This window comes from Ovis canadensis, chromosome 2 (assembly GCF_042477335.2).
Source record: "Ovis canadensis isolate MfBH-ARS-UI-01 breed Bighorn chromosome 2, ARS-UI_OviCan_v2, whole genome shotgun sequence".
Taxonomy (NCBI): domain Eukaryota; kingdom Metazoa; phylum Chordata; class Mammalia; order Artiodactyla; family Bovidae; genus Ovis; species Ovis canadensis.
Window position 1 is genome coordinate 145131777 of NC_091246.1, and position 19169 is coordinate 145150945.

The 19169-nt window shown below is 38.0% G+C and overlaps 2 protein-coding genes across 5 annotated transcripts; one reads left to right on the forward strand and one right to left on the reverse strand.

Annotated features, from left to right (window-relative positions):
• The first annotated feature begins 1299 nt into the window (after positions 1-1299).
• On the forward strand, positions 1300-10648 carry METTL5 (methyltransferase 5, N6-adenosine). Of its 3 annotated transcripts, XM_069577306.1 has the most exons (7): positions 1300-1834; positions 3364-3478; positions 3843-4024; positions 4752-4834; positions 8995-9046; positions 10074-10123; positions 10546-10648. In XM_069577306.1, the coding sequence occupies exons 1-7, from the start codon at positions 1726-1728 to the stop codon at positions 10582-10584; spliced, it is 630 nt and encodes a 209-aa protein (XP_069433407.1). In that variant the 5' UTR covers positions 1300-1725; the 3' UTR covers positions 10585-10648. The 3 variants fall into 3 exon arrangements, with proteins under 3 accessions (XP_069433407.1, XP_069433408.1, XP_069433406.1); XM_069577307.1 differs by lacking the exon at positions 8995-9046 and having other exon boundaries at positions 1388-1834; XM_069577305.1 differs by having other exon boundaries at positions 1403-1834; positions 10074-10648.
• Positions 9373-18621, reverse strand: SSB (small RNA binding exonuclease protection factor La). Of its 2 annotated transcripts, XM_069577288.1 has the most exons (13): positions 18447-18615; positions 17517-17754; positions 16327-16401; positions 14642-14745; positions 14380-14554; positions 13636-13743; positions 13450-13550; positions 12621-12692; positions 12243-12285; positions 11720-11860; positions 11280-11466; positions 11032-11163; positions 9373-10737 (listed from the first exon to the last, which is right to left on the reverse strand). In XM_069577288.1, the coding sequence occupies exons 3-13, from the start codon at positions 16390-16392 to the stop codon at positions 10649-10651; spliced, it is 1218 nt and encodes a 405-aa protein (XP_069433389.1). In that variant the 5' UTR covers positions 16393-16401; positions 17517-17754; positions 18447-18615; the 3' UTR covers positions 9373-10648. The 2 variants fall into 2 exon arrangements, with proteins under 2 accessions (XP_069433389.1, XP_069433388.1); XM_069577287.1 differs by lacking the exon at positions 17517-17754 and having other exon boundaries at positions 18447-18621.
• Between the last annotated feature and the right edge of the window lie 548 nt (positions 18622-19169).

Below are 19169 nucleotides of genomic sequence, written 5' to 3' on the forward strand. Positions count from 1 at the left end.
GGAAGTGGTAAAAGAGGCACAGTATCTCCATGTGCTGTTTTTCATGACTATATATGAATCTACAATTACCTCAAAATAAAATTTTAAATTCAGTTTTTAAAAATAGAACAACAGCAAAAATGCTTCAGCTGGCACTAGAGGTAAAAAACCCACCTGCCAATGCAGGAAACAAGAGACTCTGGTTCAATCCCTGGGTCCGGAAGATCTCCTGGAGAAGGAAATGGCAACCCACTCCAGTATTCTTGCCTCCAGAGGAGCCTGGCGGGCTACCGTCCATGGGGTCGTAAAAGAGTCGGACACGACTGTTCTTCCAGGTATCCGGCTAGTCTGGATCATCTGTTTAGCTCAAACTGCTTACTCTATCTCCTCTCTCTCAACAGATACCACCATCAACAAATATTTATTAGGCATTTGCTATGTGACAAGAACTTTATGAACTACCTTTACTTGCTAAGAACTTTACTCATTTAATCCTCATAACAGAAAACTTCGAATTCTATTTTTCATATTAAGTAGCAACCTCAGACACCACTCTCTCTACTTCATCCACATGCCTCCTCGACCTTTTTTTCTTCCATTGAAAATAAAAAGAAGGGTCCACTCCCCAAACTAAGGGCAAACTTTTCACCTAAGCACTGTACGCTTCCCTCTCAGGATCCTGACTCCATCCAATATCCTTGTTCTTGCATTTTGAACCCCTGCCTTTCAACTACTCCTACTCTGTCTGAATTTAGACATGTTCACGAATACTCCCATCAATTAAAAAATAAAAAGCTTCCCGCAACCTAACTAAACATCAACCATTCTCACTCTTCTTGCAGCCATTTTCCTTTAAAACTGTTCCTATGTATTCTTCCTATTTCCTTAACTTTAGTCCTGCTCCTACCCCATGAAAGCTTAGTTTCCTTCCAGCAGTTGACACCACTTCCCATTCCTTAATCTAAATCCTCTCTTGTTTGGGCTTCTCTGACATCACCACCCTGTGAGAGCTGAAGTAAGTGACACAGTTGACCTAAAAAGAGGGAAACAAAGTAGGACAAGAGACTGGCAAAGAAAGAAAAGGTGAGGGGAGGTTGCTACTTTTTGAGCGGGGGCTTGGGACACAGGACGCAGAAAGGGCCACCGTGAGCGCTAAAACAAAGTGAGAGAGATTTTCACTATCAGCTTCATCCTCTTTCTCCCCTCCTCCTTTAAGGGCCTGACGGTACTCAAGGGAAAACGACAGGGTAATGACCACTCGAGAGACGGCTGGGGCCGGCCCCTAGGCTGCGAGAAGGGCGGGCACTCCTTGTGGCGCGCACTCCACCGAGTTGGCGGCGGCGGCGGCGCTCGGGTGTCGGCGGAACCCATGCGCGAGGCCGCTGTTGCAGCTCGGCGCGGGGCCGCTGGGGGGCGGACGCGTGTGCGCGTGCGTGGCGGCCCTTCCGGCCCGGGCAGAGGCAGGAGCAGCGTCTGGAAGTGCAGGAATGTGGCGTGTGGATCCCTTGGCGACTCCAGTCGAGTAACCGTGCGGGATACCTTGTAGGCGGGTTGAAGCCTGGCCGCGGACTCCACCCGCCGCTGGCACTAGAAGAGCGGGAACCTCTCGGGCTGGGTGTCCTCAGCTTGGCCCTCAGCCAGCGACGCTGAAAAAGATAAGGGGAAAGGGGTTGGTGAGGAGATGCAGGTGAAGTAGGTTTCTCTACAGATCCAGTGCCTCTAAACCCTGCGCACACTTTTTTAAAAATGAAGAAATTAAGGCTTAAGGAGCTAGAGAGTCGCCTGCAACAAGTGGATGGATTCGAAAAGCCCAAGCTCTTTCTAGAACAGTATCCAACCAGGCCGCACATTGCAGGTAGGGCGGCTGCTGATCACGCCCTTGTTTTGCGGGCTAGTCCCGTCTACTCGTTCTTATAACGAAAATAAGACAGTTATTTGGATACAAGAATGTCTAAAGAAATTTTCTAAGATTTCACGTTGCGTGGGAGAGGACTTCCTTGACACTGCAGCTGAAAACATCCCACGCACAGGACACACTGTCGTTTTACCGTTTGGTTTTCTGCATACCGCTTAATACTGTTAGACATCTTTTTAATGTGTTTATTAATCTCATTACACAATTAACTCCCTGAAGGCAAAACTGTGCTGGTTTTGTCCACACAATTCCCAGTGTCTAGAGTTCCTTATACTACTTAGGAGCTCAGTAAACATTTGCTAAATTTCCTAGTGCAACGAATTTGCCGGTGCAAGGATTCCTACGCGCTATACTCTGCCCTAGAAATGAATACTGAAGTTGGTAGTAGAAAGACTTGAGTTTTAACAAATTCACAATAGGTGCAATATTAAAAATGAGGATGAATTTCAGTTTTAACAAATGATCTGAGAATCAGCAGTGTTGCTTAATAAGGATTGGTGCTGGAAGTAAAAGAACACAGGAAAAACCATTATATTTAATAAACATATTACCAAAGTCATTGAGAGAGTCTTTGGAAGGTTAAGTTGTTGGGAACACCAGCAGGGAGGAATCCCCTTAACTTCGACATAGTTCTGTTTCTAAGCTGCTGAAGAAGGTCAGGGAAAAAACGTGTGTACCCACACTTTGCTCCAACCTATTGTCATAATTCCAATCAAATTGTGTCTGGGGTAAGACCAGTTTTCCCAGTGTAGATAATGATTTCTTTAGTGTCTTCTGGCTGTAGTGGAATCGTGTCTCCCCCCCCCCCCCCCCAAATAATCAGTTGTTTCAAACCCAGTGTGAACATACACATAGTTGTGCTAGTTCTTTGAGATACTATCTCCAAAGACATTAGCACCTGCAGCAGTAATCAACAGCAGTCACTCTGAGACATCCCTGTAATTGTGTGTTTTGATAAAACCTCTGGATCCTGGGGCATCAGTGATGGCCAGCAACCTTTGGTAGGCTCATAGATAGGCAGGGAGGTATCAGTGGATATTATTCATGCTTAACCTCCATATATTCCCCACTTTCGTGTATTTAAAAGATCCCTTTCCCATCTCAGCAGCCTCTGTTCTGCTCCTCAATAGTTCTCTTATCAGGTTTCATTAGTAGATATTGTTTCTGCAGATCATAAGTATATGTGTGTGAATATTTGTGTGTAAAGGCTATATTATGGATGTAGGTCTTTTCCTTTCCTATTCTAGCTTAATAACACAGAATATTATGATGACTTGAACTTCTCCAGTTGAGGATTTGTGTAAAGAAAATTTAATTATATGTTATTATTTTTAAACCTGGAACACGAATTTGGGGGAGAGCTTAATAATGCAAGAGGAAAAATTGTTTCACAGAGGGTCATTTGCATAAATTGGATTTTGGTCATCCACTTACCTACTTACTCGTTAATATATTTTTTGATCTTTCAGCATGTATGCTCTATACAATCCATAATACATATGATGACATTGAAAATAAAGTGATTGCAGATCTAGGATGTGGCTGTGGAGTGCTTAGCATTGGAACTGCAATGCTAGGAGCAGGGTATGTGATCCACTATATTTCTATTTTAGTATGGGGTAGTTTTAATAAGAGTAAATAAAATCAACTGAATTATATTTATGAGACTCTACAGTACATGATGAGAGGAGCAAGAATCCAACACTGAGTACATTTTGAATGGGCAGAACATCAAAACAAACTTAAAAAAAAAAAAGTAACAGCAGCAATTAGAAGCCTATATTTTATATGAACCTGAGTTTCCAACCCCTGACATTTTGGGAAATCATGCTGTTGAAAGGCATTACTCACTGTCACTTGGCCAGTTGGGTTAAAATCGTACATGGTTTTGGTTTTGTTGTTTTGATTTAGGAGCAATAAGTATTTACTTTGTGTTTTATATTTATAGGTTGTGTGTTGGATTTGACATAGATGAAGATGCATTGGAAATATTTAATAGGAATGTAGAAGAGTTTGAGTTAACAAATGTAGACATGGTTCAATGTGATGTATGCTCATTATCTAACAGACTGTCCAAATCATTTGATACAGTAATTATGAATCCTCCCTTTGGGACCAAAAATAATAAAGGTTAGTAATAAGAATCAGCTGTGCTGGTATCTTTGTTAAAAAGCAAGTTTTGAAAACCATTTTCTCATTGGATTGTTGGGTTAATTGACTTTATCACTGTTCATTAATAAGCCAGTCTCTTACCTGTATAATTATGATAATTTCAATCTCAATTTTTCAATCTTTGTTTTCATAAATTTGTGCTAAGTGAACAAATTTATTCACCTATTATTTATTCTTCATCTGATTTCTAGAATGATTTACCTAACTCTTTTCAAGATTTCCTATAAAGTGTTTTATACTTTTAAAACCTCTTTTTAATGCTTCAACATTCAAAGATTTCAGTAACAATGACTTACTGTGGCTATTTATTTTATCTGTTTTGTGGGCAAGGAGGGTAGGAAGTGAGTAACAAGAGGAAAAGATATACATAGTTTTAAAAGCCCTCCCTCCACCTGCCCCCGCCATTCTGATTACTACTTTACCTGTTCTCTTCTGCCCTCTTTGAAAGTTGTTAATTTGGAATATATTAAAATTTTTACTTTAGCCTCATTTAAATGAGACAGTACAATTCTGATTTTATTCCATCAACCTTAAAAGATACTTAGACATCTTAGATATTTGTACCCTGTCTTGTTACAGAAAGAATTTGAAACAGCTATTTTGGAGTTTGAAAAAAAAATGTTTCCAAATCCCCAGTATTCCTTTAATCTTCTATTTTGATAACAGTTTTTTCTACTTTTAACAGGGACAGATATGGCATTTCTGAAGACTGCTTTAGAAATGGCAAGAACTGCAGTATATTCTTTACACAAATCCTCAACTAGAGAAGTAAGTTCAAATCATCAAAATATTCCGTGTCATTTACTTTTAAATTCATGACAGTGTTTGAGGGATTTACTATCAGTACTAAATACCAAGGTATCAATTCTCCTGAAATTTTTAAACATCTGGCACTTGGAAACTAAATTTTCTCCTTAACTAACTAGCATTTATGAGTAGCTTTATTTGTCAAAGATTTGTCCAGGCAGGAATTGTTAACAGGAAAGAGATTATATAATTCAGGAATAGAGGAGTATGGTGTAACTGTGGTTATAGTATCTCCTGGTTTGCTTGGGTAAGTCCTGGTTGATGCCTGTAATCCCAGTGTCTCTCTATGGCCTACTGTACTTAAGAGAGGCAAGGACAGCCTGGTTTTTAACACTGAGCCTGGGAAGCTAAACTAATCTGAGTTCAGAACCCATTTCTCATTTTTTATTGTCAGCACATGACACATGAAGGTGCATAAGACATATTCTAGAAAACTGGGGATGGGGTGGCACAGTTTTTTAGTGTTAGTTTAACACAGTCATCAAGAACTCAGACTGCAGAGCCAGACTACCTAGGTTCAGATCTGCTGCTTCACAACTGTCTTCTTTTGGTCAAGGTTCATTTTGAGTTCATTCGAGTTCACTTTCATCACTTACCCTGTACTCACCTATACTCTTATAGCATAAGGAACTAAGAGTACTTTATACTTTGTAGGGTTGATGTGAGGATTAAATGAGTTAATGTTTACAAAGGACTTATAATAGTGTATGGCAGTTGCTATGTTAGCGGTTATTTTTAAGTGATATATGTATTAAGAGATTTAAGATTTTGTAGGAAAATATTTGTATAAATAGTGTACTGGAATTCGGTTGGAGACAAATTATGACTATATGGCAATCTAATAACCTTTAAAATACATAAAATTACATCGCTAAAAATATATATAGGCATACCTGCCCTTTATTGTGTGGGGCTTCCCCTGATGGCTCAGACAGTAAAGAATCCACCTGCAATGCGGGAGACCTGGGTTCGATCCCTGGGTTGGGAAGATCCCCTGGAGGAGGGCCTGGCAACCCACCCCAGTATTCTTGCCTGGAGAATCTCCATGGACAGAGGAGCTTGGTTGGCTACAGTCCATGGGGTCGCACAGTTGAACACGACTGAGCCACTAAGCGCAGCCTAAGATTGCACTGTACGGATAATGCACTTTTGCAGGTTTAAGGTTTGTGACAACCTTGCATCAAGCAAGTCTGTCAGCACCATTTTCCCAACAGCATTTACTCACTGTGTCTCTGCTCATTTTGGTCATCCTTGCAATATTTCAAACTTTTTTATCGTATTTGTTGGGTGTTGGTGCTCTTTGATATTACTGTTATAGTTGTTTTTGGCATTGTTTAGCTGAGCGACTTCACTTTCACTCTTCATTTTCATGCATTGGAGAAGGAAATGGCAACCCACTCCAGTATTCTTGCCTGGAGAATCCCAGGGACAGAGGAGCCTAGTGGGCTGCCATCTGTGGGGTCGCACAATTGGACACGACTGAAGTGACTTAGCAGCAGGAGCAGCAGCAGCAAGAAAGTAGTATTTAATTAAAATATATACTTTTGGGGGACTTCCCTGGTGGTCCAGTGGTTAAGAATCTGTGCTTCCACTTCCGGGGGCATGGTCTGATCCATGGTCAGGTAACTAAGGTCCCACATGCTGTGAGTTCCAGCCGCCAAAAAAGTACTTTTTAAAGACAGAATGATATTGCACACTAAAAGACTACAGTATAGTGGAAACAGAACTTTTATATGCACGGGAAACAAAAATTATTCAGGTTACTTACTCTTGTGATATTCACTTTATTATTTTGGTCTGTTACCAAGCCTGTAATACTTCTGAGGTACGCCTGAATACTGCTAAACAATTCGTAGTGATACCTGTAGGTACGCAGCAGAACGCAATATAACTTTACTGGTAAATAAATCCCCATTCAGTGAGACCAAACACCAATAATTATTGATATCTAAAAAAGCCTGTATTGAGGAGGTCCCCAGGACCATCCTCAGGTTTGATGATTCACAGGGAAGTCTAACAGGACTGAGCGTATAGTCATACTCATGACTGTGATTTATTACAGCTAAAAGTTACAGAGCAAAATCAGCAAAAAGGGGTGGCTCAGATGGTAAACCGTCTGTCTACAATGCGGGAGACCCAGGTTCGATCCCTGGGTTGGAAAGATCCCCTGGAGAAGGAAATGGCAACCCACTCCAGTACTATTGCCTGGAAAATCCCATGGATGGAGGAGCCTGGTAGGCTATGGTCCATGGCGTCACGAAGAGTCACACACGACTGAGCAACTCTGTTGGTTGGTTGGTTGGTGTAGGTCACAGTCCAGGAGAAACCAGGTGCAAATTTCCAGAGTTCCCTCGCAGTGGAGTTATATGGGATGCACTTAATTTTTCCAGCAAAGAATTTTCGTGACAAGGCACGTGAAATGTTAACCAGGGGTCACTGGAGACGTGGTGCCAAGGGTTTTTACTGGGGACTGATCCCATATGCACCCCTTTGCCTGGCACATACCCAAATTCCAGACTCTCAGAAGCAAAACAGGTATTCAGCATAAACAGTTTAAGTACAGTAAGCCACTGTTATTAAGGAATGGGGAGTGAAAACTCTCAAAAATCTAAGTTCCTATACTCCAGCCAAAGGCCAGACTAATATGTAGACCTTCCAAGGATAAGCAGTGAGGCCTGCTGTGGATTCTTCTGCACAGCCTGGCATAGGTCTTATATTACTCATACATAGTTCATGAAAACGAAGTAAAATATGCCAATAAAGAGTGCAACTAAGCAGCAAAGTCTAATAACTTGAATACGCTGCTATAGTCACATTACCAGGGAATGTCTGTCTTCATTGTTTGGTAGTGCCATGTTCCACCACCAGGAGGCAGCGGTATCAGCATTGTCTAGGCTGGCTTAATAGAATTTTAAGCAAATATCTCTGGGAGTTGGTGATGGACAGGGAACCCTGGCGTGCTGTAGTCCATCAGGTCGCGAAGAGTTGGACATGACTGTGTGACTGAACTGAACTGAAGCAAATATTTACCTAAATACAGTTTTCTATTTTGGCAATGCATCAGTATTTCCATTAGCAGAGTAACTAAATAGTTTGAGAAATTAATCTGGTGTGTGCTGTGCATATTGTGAAGGTGTGATGATGGACTTTTAATATTAAACAGTCCTTAGATTATGCTATAGATATATTTGCTATAAGCTTTGTGATAATTTTGTTTAAGTATTCTACTGTAACTAGTATCATTATCATTGAAGCTTATTTCAGACAGACCCCTTAACTATAGACCCTTGTCTCTTTTAAGTACTTGGCCCTCTATTCATAATATAGGTGCACTTGATACAACTTTTTGATAGAAAATTTGATAGAAAGCATGTCCTGGAAGACATATAATTTACTGAAAACTTCTACCGGCACCCAAGTATTTGTTCTTTGCAGGCTCAGACAGAACCCGTCAGTGACTCCAATAAGCTAGATGACTCTAAAAGTTGTTGCCTTATCTTCTTTCATTGGGCACTATGAGAACTTAAGTTCTTGGCTCATGGTTAAATATGTGAACCTCAAATTTAGGGAAATTTAAATAGCTAAAACCAGCATTTAGTACTTGTTTTGTGTGCCACCACAGTTCAAAGCACTTTTCACAGTCTACAACAATCTGATGAGAAGCCATTACTATCTTCACTTAACAGATGAGGGACCTGAGGCACAGAAAGCATAATTTTCTCAGGGTTACATAGCTAGCAGAGCTTTAGTTCAAATGCAGGGTGTCTGATTCCAGAAACTATGTCCTTAACCTCTATACCATACTGCCACTGAATTGCCCATGGACACAGATCTCTGCTGGTTTTTGGGAGAGCTGTGTATTTATCTTTATTTTTATGCACATCAAAGTCCATCAAAGGACTTCTGAAGTAACAGCTTTATTACTTGAATTATAGTTTAGTTCAGATTATTAACTAGCTTGGCTTCTTACTAAAATATTATCCATCCAGTTGAAAAAAATTTTTAAGGTCTAAATTCCAATGAAATTTTAAAAGCTTGAAAACTTACAATCAACTATGAGTAAGAAGCAATTTTTTGAAAACTGTTTTAAGACCAACTCACATTAACATGTTTATGTTCAGCATATTCAAAAGAAAGCTGCAGAGTGGAAGGTCAAGATAGATATTATTGCAGGTAAGACGATTTTTAAGTTTCTCACAAAACAAATCTCAACCATAATTATCTGTTTGGTAATGGGTTGCAAATGGAGTAAAGGGAGGGTATCAGTGTTTGCTCAAGATTATCCCAATTTATGCATTTTACTGAGAACTTTTATGTGATCTAAGAGCTTGGGCTTAGGAGTTTGTCAGGTCTTTGTTTGAAATCCATTCCTGAAACACACCACCAGACTATGCTTGGATTACTTTTCTATTTCAATTTTCTAATTGTTCCTGGAGTCAAGTAACATGAAGCTTTTTCTTTTAATGGGGGGAAGAATATAATCATCCACACTATGTAAATCATGTTTGATACATTTTTATTAGTAAATTGCATAATAATACTCACAGACATCAAAATGGGAAAAGCATATAACTAGAAGCTGACTATAACCCCAATAATTCTGAGAAGTCTGAAATAAGAATATACAATAAGGGGGAATTTTTTTTTTTTTGGATTGGATTTAACAACATAACTAGAACTGTCACCTTCATAATAATTAGCAATGTGTACAAGTCTGTATTCCTATTCAGTACTGTCAGTCCTTACTTAGTTTAAGATATAACATGCAACATGGAGACCTTAGAACAGTTCCAATAGTAGTATACCAAGGCCAGAGCCTTGCTACTCCCAAGTGTGGTTGTCAAGTACGGACCATCAGCCTTGACATCCCTTGGGAGCTTGTCAGACTTGCAGGATTCTGGCTCCACCCAGACATACTGAATTACAATCTGTATTTGAACAGGATTTGATTTGAAGGTGATTTGTTTACACATTAAAATTTGAGAGCTGTGATTTAGAGAGCGCGCTTAGTAGGAAGATAAATAGCTACTTACTACCGTTACTAAAATCCAAACTGGAAATTTTTAAGATAATCATGGTTATTACGAAATTGGTAGCTATAGATTATTTAGGAAATTACAAATAAGAAGGTACTACTATATCAAGGGTGGTAAATGTTTGGAAGTATAATTTTCATCCTTAGGTGGCTTTTGTTTTATAGAGCTGCGATACGACCTGCCAGCATCATACAAGTTTCATAAAAAAAAATCAGTAAGTCTCTTGATTCTGGTTTATCCACATTCAGTACTGAAAAACTTCACAATAAGTAATTATTTCTAATGTTATCAAGTTGCTTGAGTAAATACAGAAAGCCAGCGTAGAAGATAAATATTTTGCTAAAACAGAATGGGTCTATAATCACAACAGCCAATATGCTGGTTTAACATGAATTCTTTCTCCAATACTTTGGGCACAAAAATAAAAAAAAATAAACTTAGTTTATTTTTATGCAGTATACATTTTATTACTTTGTACTGATACATTCTCATATTACAAAGGCAATTCTTAATGGAAGAATGTTTCTTTTGATATTTGAATAATCCAAAAGAACACAAACAGAAGTGCACATTAAAAAACATTTCGATAACAAAAGACAAGTTCAACAACAACAAAAAAATCTTCCTTTCTTACAGGTAGACATCGAAGTGGATCTAATTCGATTTTCTTTTTAACAGCCTCCAAAGACAAAAGCAGCTTAAAATCTAATTAAAATGAATTAAAAATTTGTTTATTAAACTACTGGTCTCCGGCACCATTTTCTGTTTTCCGTTGTTTTGACAGAGGTTCTTCTTTGTCTGTTTCTTCTCTTGCTCTTTTTACTGTTCCTATACAATAAAAACTTTCGTTACAGGCACTGAAAGCACTACTCTCGAGCATAATTATCAAAAATAATTTTGTTTAAAAAGAGTAGCAATAACTTCCCTACACTAATGAGGAAAGGCTTTTCCTTTGGTACAGACCTGCTCTCTAAATTTAGCTTCCAAATATTTTTGTTTTCCACATGTAACACCATAACCAAGGTCAATCAGAATCTGAGGATATCACTTAAACAAAACCACACTGCTGTTCTTGCCCAAATAATTTTTCATCAAAGTTCCAAAGAACTTAGAAAAACTTACCAGATGCACCCTTTTCATCACGTTCATCATCACTATCGAATTTAGTTTTCTTGCCCTGAAACTGTACTTTTCCTTTAGCAGACCCAGCCTGGGCAGCTTTATTTCCCTTTCCTTTTCCTTTAAATCTGCGGCCTGTAGAGACATAATTAAGAAATCATCAATCTTTTAAATCTCTTGTCATTGTCTTTTAACACCAATTATAAATTTTTAACCAAGTAAATGAGTTAAATTGTAAAAGAAAACCAGACCTTTTGACTTCCATTTGTTGAGAGATTCTTGTTGATCTTCTATAATTTTTTTCAGTGCTTCTTTTTCCACATCTCCTTCTAGTACTTCCCAAGTGACTTCTTTGTTCCTTAGTTGCAGGTTACCATTATTGGCCTCTTTTGCTTTATCCAGTGCTTCCTTAGCTTTTTCTTTAAATAGAATTATTCCCTACACCAAAGACAGAAAACAAAAGCCAGGGAATTCTACTGAACATCGGACATCAGGAAGGAAGTTATTAAAAAACTTGCAGTCAGTAATTTCCAGTAGTTATTCACAGCACAATCTCAAAAATATCAGTCAGACATCATGTTCTGTTACAACAGTAATAAAACAATTGCTTTCTTCTTTAATGTCATCTTAAGATAAAAGTTTCTATGGGTTTTTTAATTGATTGGTAGAAAGCATGTGAATATCTCCAAACCTCTTTGGCTCCTCTGACAAAGTGTATCCATTTTATTTCACCATGATTTGAGAAAAGGGTGTGCAAATCTTCTCTACACGTCTGATCATCTAAGTCTCCTGAAAATTTCAGCAAGCAGCCAATCTTTTCTTCTAGAGATTTCTGTAAAAATATACAAGGCAATATAAAGTTTCTTAAAAGCAACCACAAACCAGAAATGGCATGTATCATCCTCTACATATATAAGGAATAACTAGAAGCTAAAATGCTGTTTTGAAGTTAAGTAGTTGGTGTGTTTTCCTTTATCATCTTTTGTTCTGCATGGCTTCTGATTTTAACTTATTTTAACTTCTCTAGCAAGTAATCACTAGTTATATAAATCTTATTGCTCGGGATAAGTCGTAATTTTAGGCAATATTTGGCTAGTACTTCAGTGCATTGACAACTGCAGACCTGCTTACATATTTTCATTAAAAAGTCCCCAGAGCTTTTTATTCTAACTTTGAATTACAGATTTCTTAAGAGACTAGTAATATATACTTACCATTTCAGCATTTTCTGCTTGCTTTTGTTTTTCTTCTTGCTCTCTACAAATAAAAATATCATTAGAACATTTCCATCTACTTTATGCATAAGAAAATTAAACCCTGCTAAAGTTAACCTTAATCATGATTACTAATCATGTTACTACTTAGTAACAAAAGCCAGTCCTTGGTTTTCTGACTGTCTGATGCTAGAATGCAACAGAATGTGGCCCTAGGTTTATCAGGGCAGCTTAGGACCTCAGCAGTTCATTAGCAGAAGAAAGGTCTATTGCTACTCATATTTCAGAGCTCATCATCAGCTTCACATCCCAGAACCAATAACTTTACCTTTGTCAAAGCTTTAAGGAACTAAAATGTGATTAGCTCAACATACTTACTGTTTAGCTCGTAATTTAGCTTCTATTTTATTTTGCTTTCTTTCTTCACTTTTTTTGGTGAAGTAATCTTCCCTAAGGACACAAAATGTAAAGGCTAAGTTCATGAGAACTTTCGAAGACTGACAGTTACATTGAATGATTTAAGATATCACATAAGAATAAATGTTACATTTTCTATCAAGATAATTACCTATAAATTCAAAATACACTAAGGAAGTTACTCTTATTTTTAAAATAACAGCCTGACTAACAAATAATTCACCTGCCATAAAATTCACCCTTTTAAAGTACATAATTCAATGACTTTCAGTATAACACTGAGAGCATGATTTATCACTATGCATTTCTAGGTCTGTCAGGTTTATTCTAAGTACTTAGTATTTAGAAGACTGTACAATCCAAAGGAGGAGATTATGGGCCTGCAATTCACTTATCATGAAAATGTCGAGTCTGTGCTAGTTTTGACACAAAGGGAGATACACAAGAATGTGATTAAAACACAGGCATAGAGACTATGAGAAATACAAATAGATAATGACTGTACAGTGATCTATTCTCTAACCACAACAAAAGCTCAGATTTTACCATCAAGCCTAATTATAAGTTTCACATACAAAACAAGTACTGAAACTTAACCTTCTTTATTCATTGCTAGCAGTGAGAAGGTCCTAATAAACCCTTCCTTACAGTCAAAGGACTAATAGTACCACTGAAAGAACTTCAAGTATTTCTCAAAGAATGCCTAAGGATACTAAAAATACTGGTCTTACCCAGTGTTTCAATTTTAGATAACTAAGTGCCCTCCCCTCAAAAAAGTGAGCAGACTTACTTGAAAAGTATTAGCAGGTCTGTGTCTTTGTACTTCTGGCCAGGGGTCTCAACAAACTTTTTAGCTGACTCAATACTATCAAATACAGCAAATATTGAACCCTTTGAAAAAAGGAAGAAAAAAAAATTTTTTAAGTTACATCCCAAGTAATTTTCAACCAGAAAAAGTAACAACATACAAGTATACCTTAAATGCTTTGTGCAACGTTCTTCTCATCTGAATATTTAGTACTTGACCTTTATCTTCTAACCATTCTTTTATGTCATCAAGAGCTGCATCAGTTGGGAAGCCTTTCTATGAAAAGAAGAAACACACAAATGGCATCTCAAGTAAACAATGTCTCAGAAATTCTGATTTACTGTGTCTTGAAATGAAGCCAGGATATACATATTATCTTTCTATCTCTTAAATGTTTAATAGCTCTAGTTAAAAGCCGTTGTTGACCAGTGCAATAGAAGTGACCCATTTACTGGTATCCACTTCAAAATAATCCAGGTAGGGCAAAGATAAAGCCAAATTAATCACGTTAATAACTGTTGGATAATGGTACATTACATATTCAGTCTACTTTTGTATGTCTGAATTTTTGCAGTATAAAAAAAAATCTACTTAAAAATCAATGTTAAAGAAAATAGCTATCAAGTTTAACTGTTGATAAATAACAGCTGATTATGCACTGGGTGCTTACAGTATGTCAAAGATTTTGCCCTATGTTGTATGGGTTTTTTTTTTTTTCATTTAATTCTAACATTAGTTCTATAAGGTAAAAAATATCCCCACGTAGGACGGTAAGGCTTGGAAAGGTTAAGAACATTGCCCAAGAATATACAGCAAGTGGTAAAGCTATGATTCCTGAGTCCTTATTCTTATCCAATAAGAATCTATGTTATTTCTAAATAACTTTTAAGATACAATTAAAGGCCCACTTACAATATAAACAGATCTGTTTTTTACATCATTTTTATACTCATCAGTCACTTCAGGGAGGGGTTTGCTTGGAGATCTTCTAATTTTAGTTTTATCTTCACTTATTTCCATGAGTTCTGCCTTTGATTTGCTCAGGGCCTCTACTATTACATTAAAGTCTGTTGTCAAACGGTTTAACCTGAAAGAATACATATAAAAGCATTGTAAGATTTAGGAAAAGCCCTTGCTGTTAACAGAAAATCTAATAACTTAAAAATGTTTTTACCTATTAAACTTTATCATTATCTCCAAAGGTACCCAGCCTTCATCCAGTTTGATCTGTTCCTTTAAAAATTTGTCCCGTGGCAAATTGAAGTCTCCAAAATAATACTGCAAGATAATTACAATATACTGCAGAGCACTGTAGAATCCGACTCTAATCGTGGAGTTTTAAAAATTACCATTACATCACCAAGTTCTAGTTTTTAAAAGTAGCAATATGTGTCAAAAGTTAACTGGCAATACACATTTTCCCTTAAATACACTTTAATAAAATACCTATAATACAAATTAAAACTAAAAATGACTATTGAAACAATGTAATTAGCAGATATGATAATAGAAAGCCTTAAAACAAATTTAAGGATTTAATAAATGAAAAGCCTCCTTTCAGTGTGGAAAGAAGAGATTGTTATAAAAACTGGAATAAACTTGTTAATCACTCATTTTAATTTTTGAAAAATAAGAAAAATCTAAAAGTATATTAAATTTCCTGTTATTTTAAATTTCCTATGTTACAACTTTACTAATTTCTTTACAATTGTGAAGAAAATTACAAATTATTCTGTGTTCAATATTTACAGGATACAAAAAATTTATCAAAACTTATAATTGAAAGCAATGAAAAACATTTTCACCTAACAAGTTTGCCAAAAATTCTAAAAACAAGAATACCTAGTATTGGCTTGAACACAGAGAAATGGTCATGCAGGTGGAGAGACATTAACCAGCAGTAAATATCAAATATCAAGTTATTAAGAAAAATCGTGCATTCCCTTGAGGCAGAAATCAGTAAACATGTTTAGTGTTTATTTATAAAGATACTCATCACATTGGAAATATCCTACATATCAATAGTAAATGGTATAAATTATTGATGATATGAAACTGCTACCCCAAAATGCATCCTATTTTTGGTGAGAGGGAAAGGGAAAAAAATTATGTTATCGTGAGTACTGACCAGTGTGTGAAAGGGTCATCAGTCTTTTAACTTTGACTACCTCAAGAGCATGAGATTTGAGGAGGGGTAGGTTGTGGAAGGGACATTACTGACCTTTTCCACATACATTTTTGTACTATTCCAAATACTGAAATAGAATAATTTATAATTTTTCTTCACAATTATAAAGAAATTAGTAAAAAAAAAAAAAGTAACACAGGAACTTCAAAATAACAGAAGTGCAACTTTTTACAATACCTAAATTTAAAAAAAAGTTTAAGAGAACTTTGAGAACAGACACTTAAAAGTTATGATGACTGAGAAGACCTAATTGAGTAGAAAAACTATCAGGACCTTCAAGAATAAAGTGCTATTTAACAGGGAAGGTATTTCACAAAGAATTTTTAAATTATCCTTCTATGTGCTACATATTATTCAAAAATGTTTAACATTTTATGAACTACTGTACACCTCACAACCTAATTCTATCCTCATTTTATAGACCAGGAAACAAAAGCAGTAAAGAAGTAAAGTTAAGCTGGTCTATAGTGTTACCTTTTGAATGGGTTTTAGAAATTGGCCCCACCAATATAAAACTGTACACTACTGTGCACCCACCTTAACACCAAGAACCAAAAACAAACCAGAATGTTCAATAGGTCAATATATCAAAATTAAATGCTCTATCTTTAAGGTCCTAAATCTCCTCTCAAAGAGTGTGTTTTCACATTGTAATACCACAAGAATCATACCTCAATTTGATGACAGATCTTGGCCTCCAGAGCAGCCATTTTTTCATTATCACCATTTTCAGCCATTCTGGCTAGCTGCAAAAATTTCCAAATTGGCATAAAAGTTATTTACCTTTTACAGAGAACTCAAGACTTTTAAAAGAATGTTTTAATTATCAATATCCCACTATTTTCCTAAATAAAAAACAATTTCACAGGTTCAATTTCTCTACTCAATTTTCTAATTTCAACAAAAGAAAAATTTTGAAATAAGTGATGAAAAACTATCAACGATCCTCACTTCTTTCAGTCAATCATTGTTCTATCCTCTATAACAAAGTGAGTGGGTCATCTTCATTTAGCTGATCCAGAAAGCTCTGAGGGAAAAAACTCCATGCATTTAAGCATGTCAGTTGTCAATATCATGGATCTGTCTTGTTTGGTGTGACTGAATTTCTTAAAAATCAGCCACAGTTGATTTACTAAAAACAAGATTATGTTATCAAAACTTTTGGGTGAAACAAAATTTTAAAAATGTTACACAGCGTTGAACAAATTAATGCTAATATTAAGGAATATATGAAAATGCTCATTTGAGAAGCTGAGAACACTAAAACAACATTAAACTGGAGTATGCCTACTATTTGGGCTTCTCAGGCGGCACCAGTGGTAAAGAACCCGCCTACCAGTGCAGAAGACAGCCCGGGAGAGCATGGCAACCCACTCCAGTATTCTTGCCTAGAGAATCCCATGGACAGAGCCGCTTTCTGGGCTACTGACCATAGGGTCACAGGGTCGGACATGACTGAAGCTGGCTGAGCACGCACATACACATGCCTACTAACATGGTTAACCTTACAGCCACATTCCTGTTTCACATCACTCACAATAACACTGCAAGAAAATCGTGTAAGTCTGTGAAGTTGGTTTGCTAGGACTAACAGTCTCCTGACTTCAAATTATTTGCTTCTAGTACTCCATTAAGCCATCAAAACACACTGTATAAAAGTATATTTAGAAGAATTCATCAAGGCTATCTGCCATTAGTTAACTCTAGTGATGCACATGTTGGAGGCAACCCTTTATAACTTGTAATTACCATGCAATAACATGGATGCACACTGGAAGTTCTCCTATGGTGCAACACCTTACTAACAAAATCTGGTCAATCTTACGCAATGGGTTTTCCACCACGATTCCTAAATTATTACCGTGATATGTTGTTGTTTAGTCGCTTAGTCGTGTCCGACTCTTTTGCGATCCCATGGACTGCAGCCTACCAGGCTCCTCTGTCCACGGAAATTCCCAGGCAAGAATACTGGAGTGGGTTTCTATTTCCTTGTCCAGGGGATCTTCCAGACTCAGGGATCGAACCAGCGTCTCCTGCACTGGCAGGCGAGTTTTTTACCACTGAGACACGAGGGAAGCCCTACTGTACTCCAGAGCCTTCTATAAAGAAAAGGGTGACATGAAAGAACTATTTAGTCCCTGCAACACTTCTTTGGCCTACTCAAAACTGGAACTTCATTTCATGAGATACACTCTTAGAATGTACAACTGAAACATTACCCAAGTTTTTCAGTTTCGCTCAGAAGCCCTGATGTGAGTGAATAATGACCGTTAAAATCCAAGAGAGTGACGCCAGAAGAACATCTGTGGCCCCGATTCCCTGACCCCAGTCGTATGATCCAAGAAACCCTTCTGCGTTTAACCCACATCAACCTCCCCGGAATCTTATACAGCCCAACCAAACATTCGCTTTTGGCGACACTGCAAAACGGTGAAGATACGAAACCTTAAAGACGCAGTGGGGATGCAGGCAGCCTGCGTCCAAATAATCCGCCACAGCCCGTCCCAAAGCAACCAATTGGTCGCCTGGGCCCCAGCCACGTGCGAGGAAATCCTCGCTACCGCGAAGAACGCAGAATCAACTCCCCATCTCGCAGCGGCCCGCGCCCCTTAGCCCCCAGCGCAGCTTGCCACCACGGGCTGCGGCCCACGCGGCGCTCGCCCGGAACGCGAGGAAGGCGAAGAGCGGACGCACCCAGCGTGAGGCAGCAATGAAAAGGACGCGCCGTCGCGCAACACGCAAAACAGACCCTTTTGTACTTTCTTCTCTTTAGCCACCTAGAGTTGCTCACCTTTCAGTTCCTGGCCCCACTGAGACGCGCCACAGGGTCACCAAGTAGCGTCTGCACTCCTCTGAGCCACCGGCTTTCCCACCTCGCGTAAAGAAGATGGGGGCCGTCCCGGCAACCCTTGCGGTCAAAGTGGGCGGGGCTTCCGGCGCACCCGAGCCGGCTCCGCCCTGTGAGCATGCGCCTCTGCTGCAACCTCCCAAGGTCTGAGAAGTCCTGCGCATTGTTTCGGTGAGATTGAGTTACGATATTCAGCAGCACTTTGGAAGTGTTAGGGTAAATATTTATTTTTAAGTATTTCTGAACAGCATTTGTATTTCCAGACCTTCCGTGGGCTCTCCATTCACATGAAGTGGTTGACTGTACTTTTAAAAAAAATTGTTTTGATTATCCGTAATAGTTAACCCATTTTTTAAAAATGACAAGTAAAACATTTCATTTTTTAAATGAAAAATTCATGGAATCTTAAAGTTGAGGGGAAAAAATATAGTAGAGACTTTAGGAGCTGGAACTCTTGAAATCAGACTGCCAGCGGTCAGCAGCTCTCCAGTTTACAGGCTGTGTGACTTTGGGAAAGTTACTCAACCTCTCTATCCTTCATATATAAAATGGGGCCAGTGATAACTATATTACACTTTATATAGCTGTCGTGAGTATAAAACATGGTACAACGTATACCTTTTGTCGGGAACTGTGCCTGGCGTATAATAATAGGAGCAGCATCAG

Bases quoted from the DNA above. Each gene is read 5' to 3' on its own strand.
- METTL5 (XM_069577305.1), top strand. From the start codon at position 1,726: ATGAAGAAATTAAGGCTTAAGGAGCTAGAGAGTCGCCTGCAACAAGTG. The intron at 4,025-4,751 runs GTTAGTAATAAG...TACTTTTAACAG, and splicing joins TGGGACCAAAAATAATAAAG to GGACAGATATGGCATTTCTG. The intron at 4,835-8,994 runs GTAAGTTCAAAT...GTTTATGTTCAG, and splicing joins ACAAATCCTCAACTAGAGAA to CATATTCAAAAGAAAGCTGC.
- SSB (XM_069577287.1), bottom strand. From the start codon at position 16,392: ATGGCTGAAAATGGTGATAATGAAAAAATGGCTGCTCTGGAGGCCAAG. The intron at 13,551-13,635 runs GTATACTTGTAT...CTTTTTTCAAAG, and splicing joins CGTTGCACAAAGCATTTAAG to GGTTCAATATTTGCTGTATT. The intron at 10,738-11,031 runs GTAAGTTTTTCT...TTTATTGTATAG, and splicing joins TGATGAAAAGGGTGCATCTG to GAACAGTAAAAAGAGCAAGA.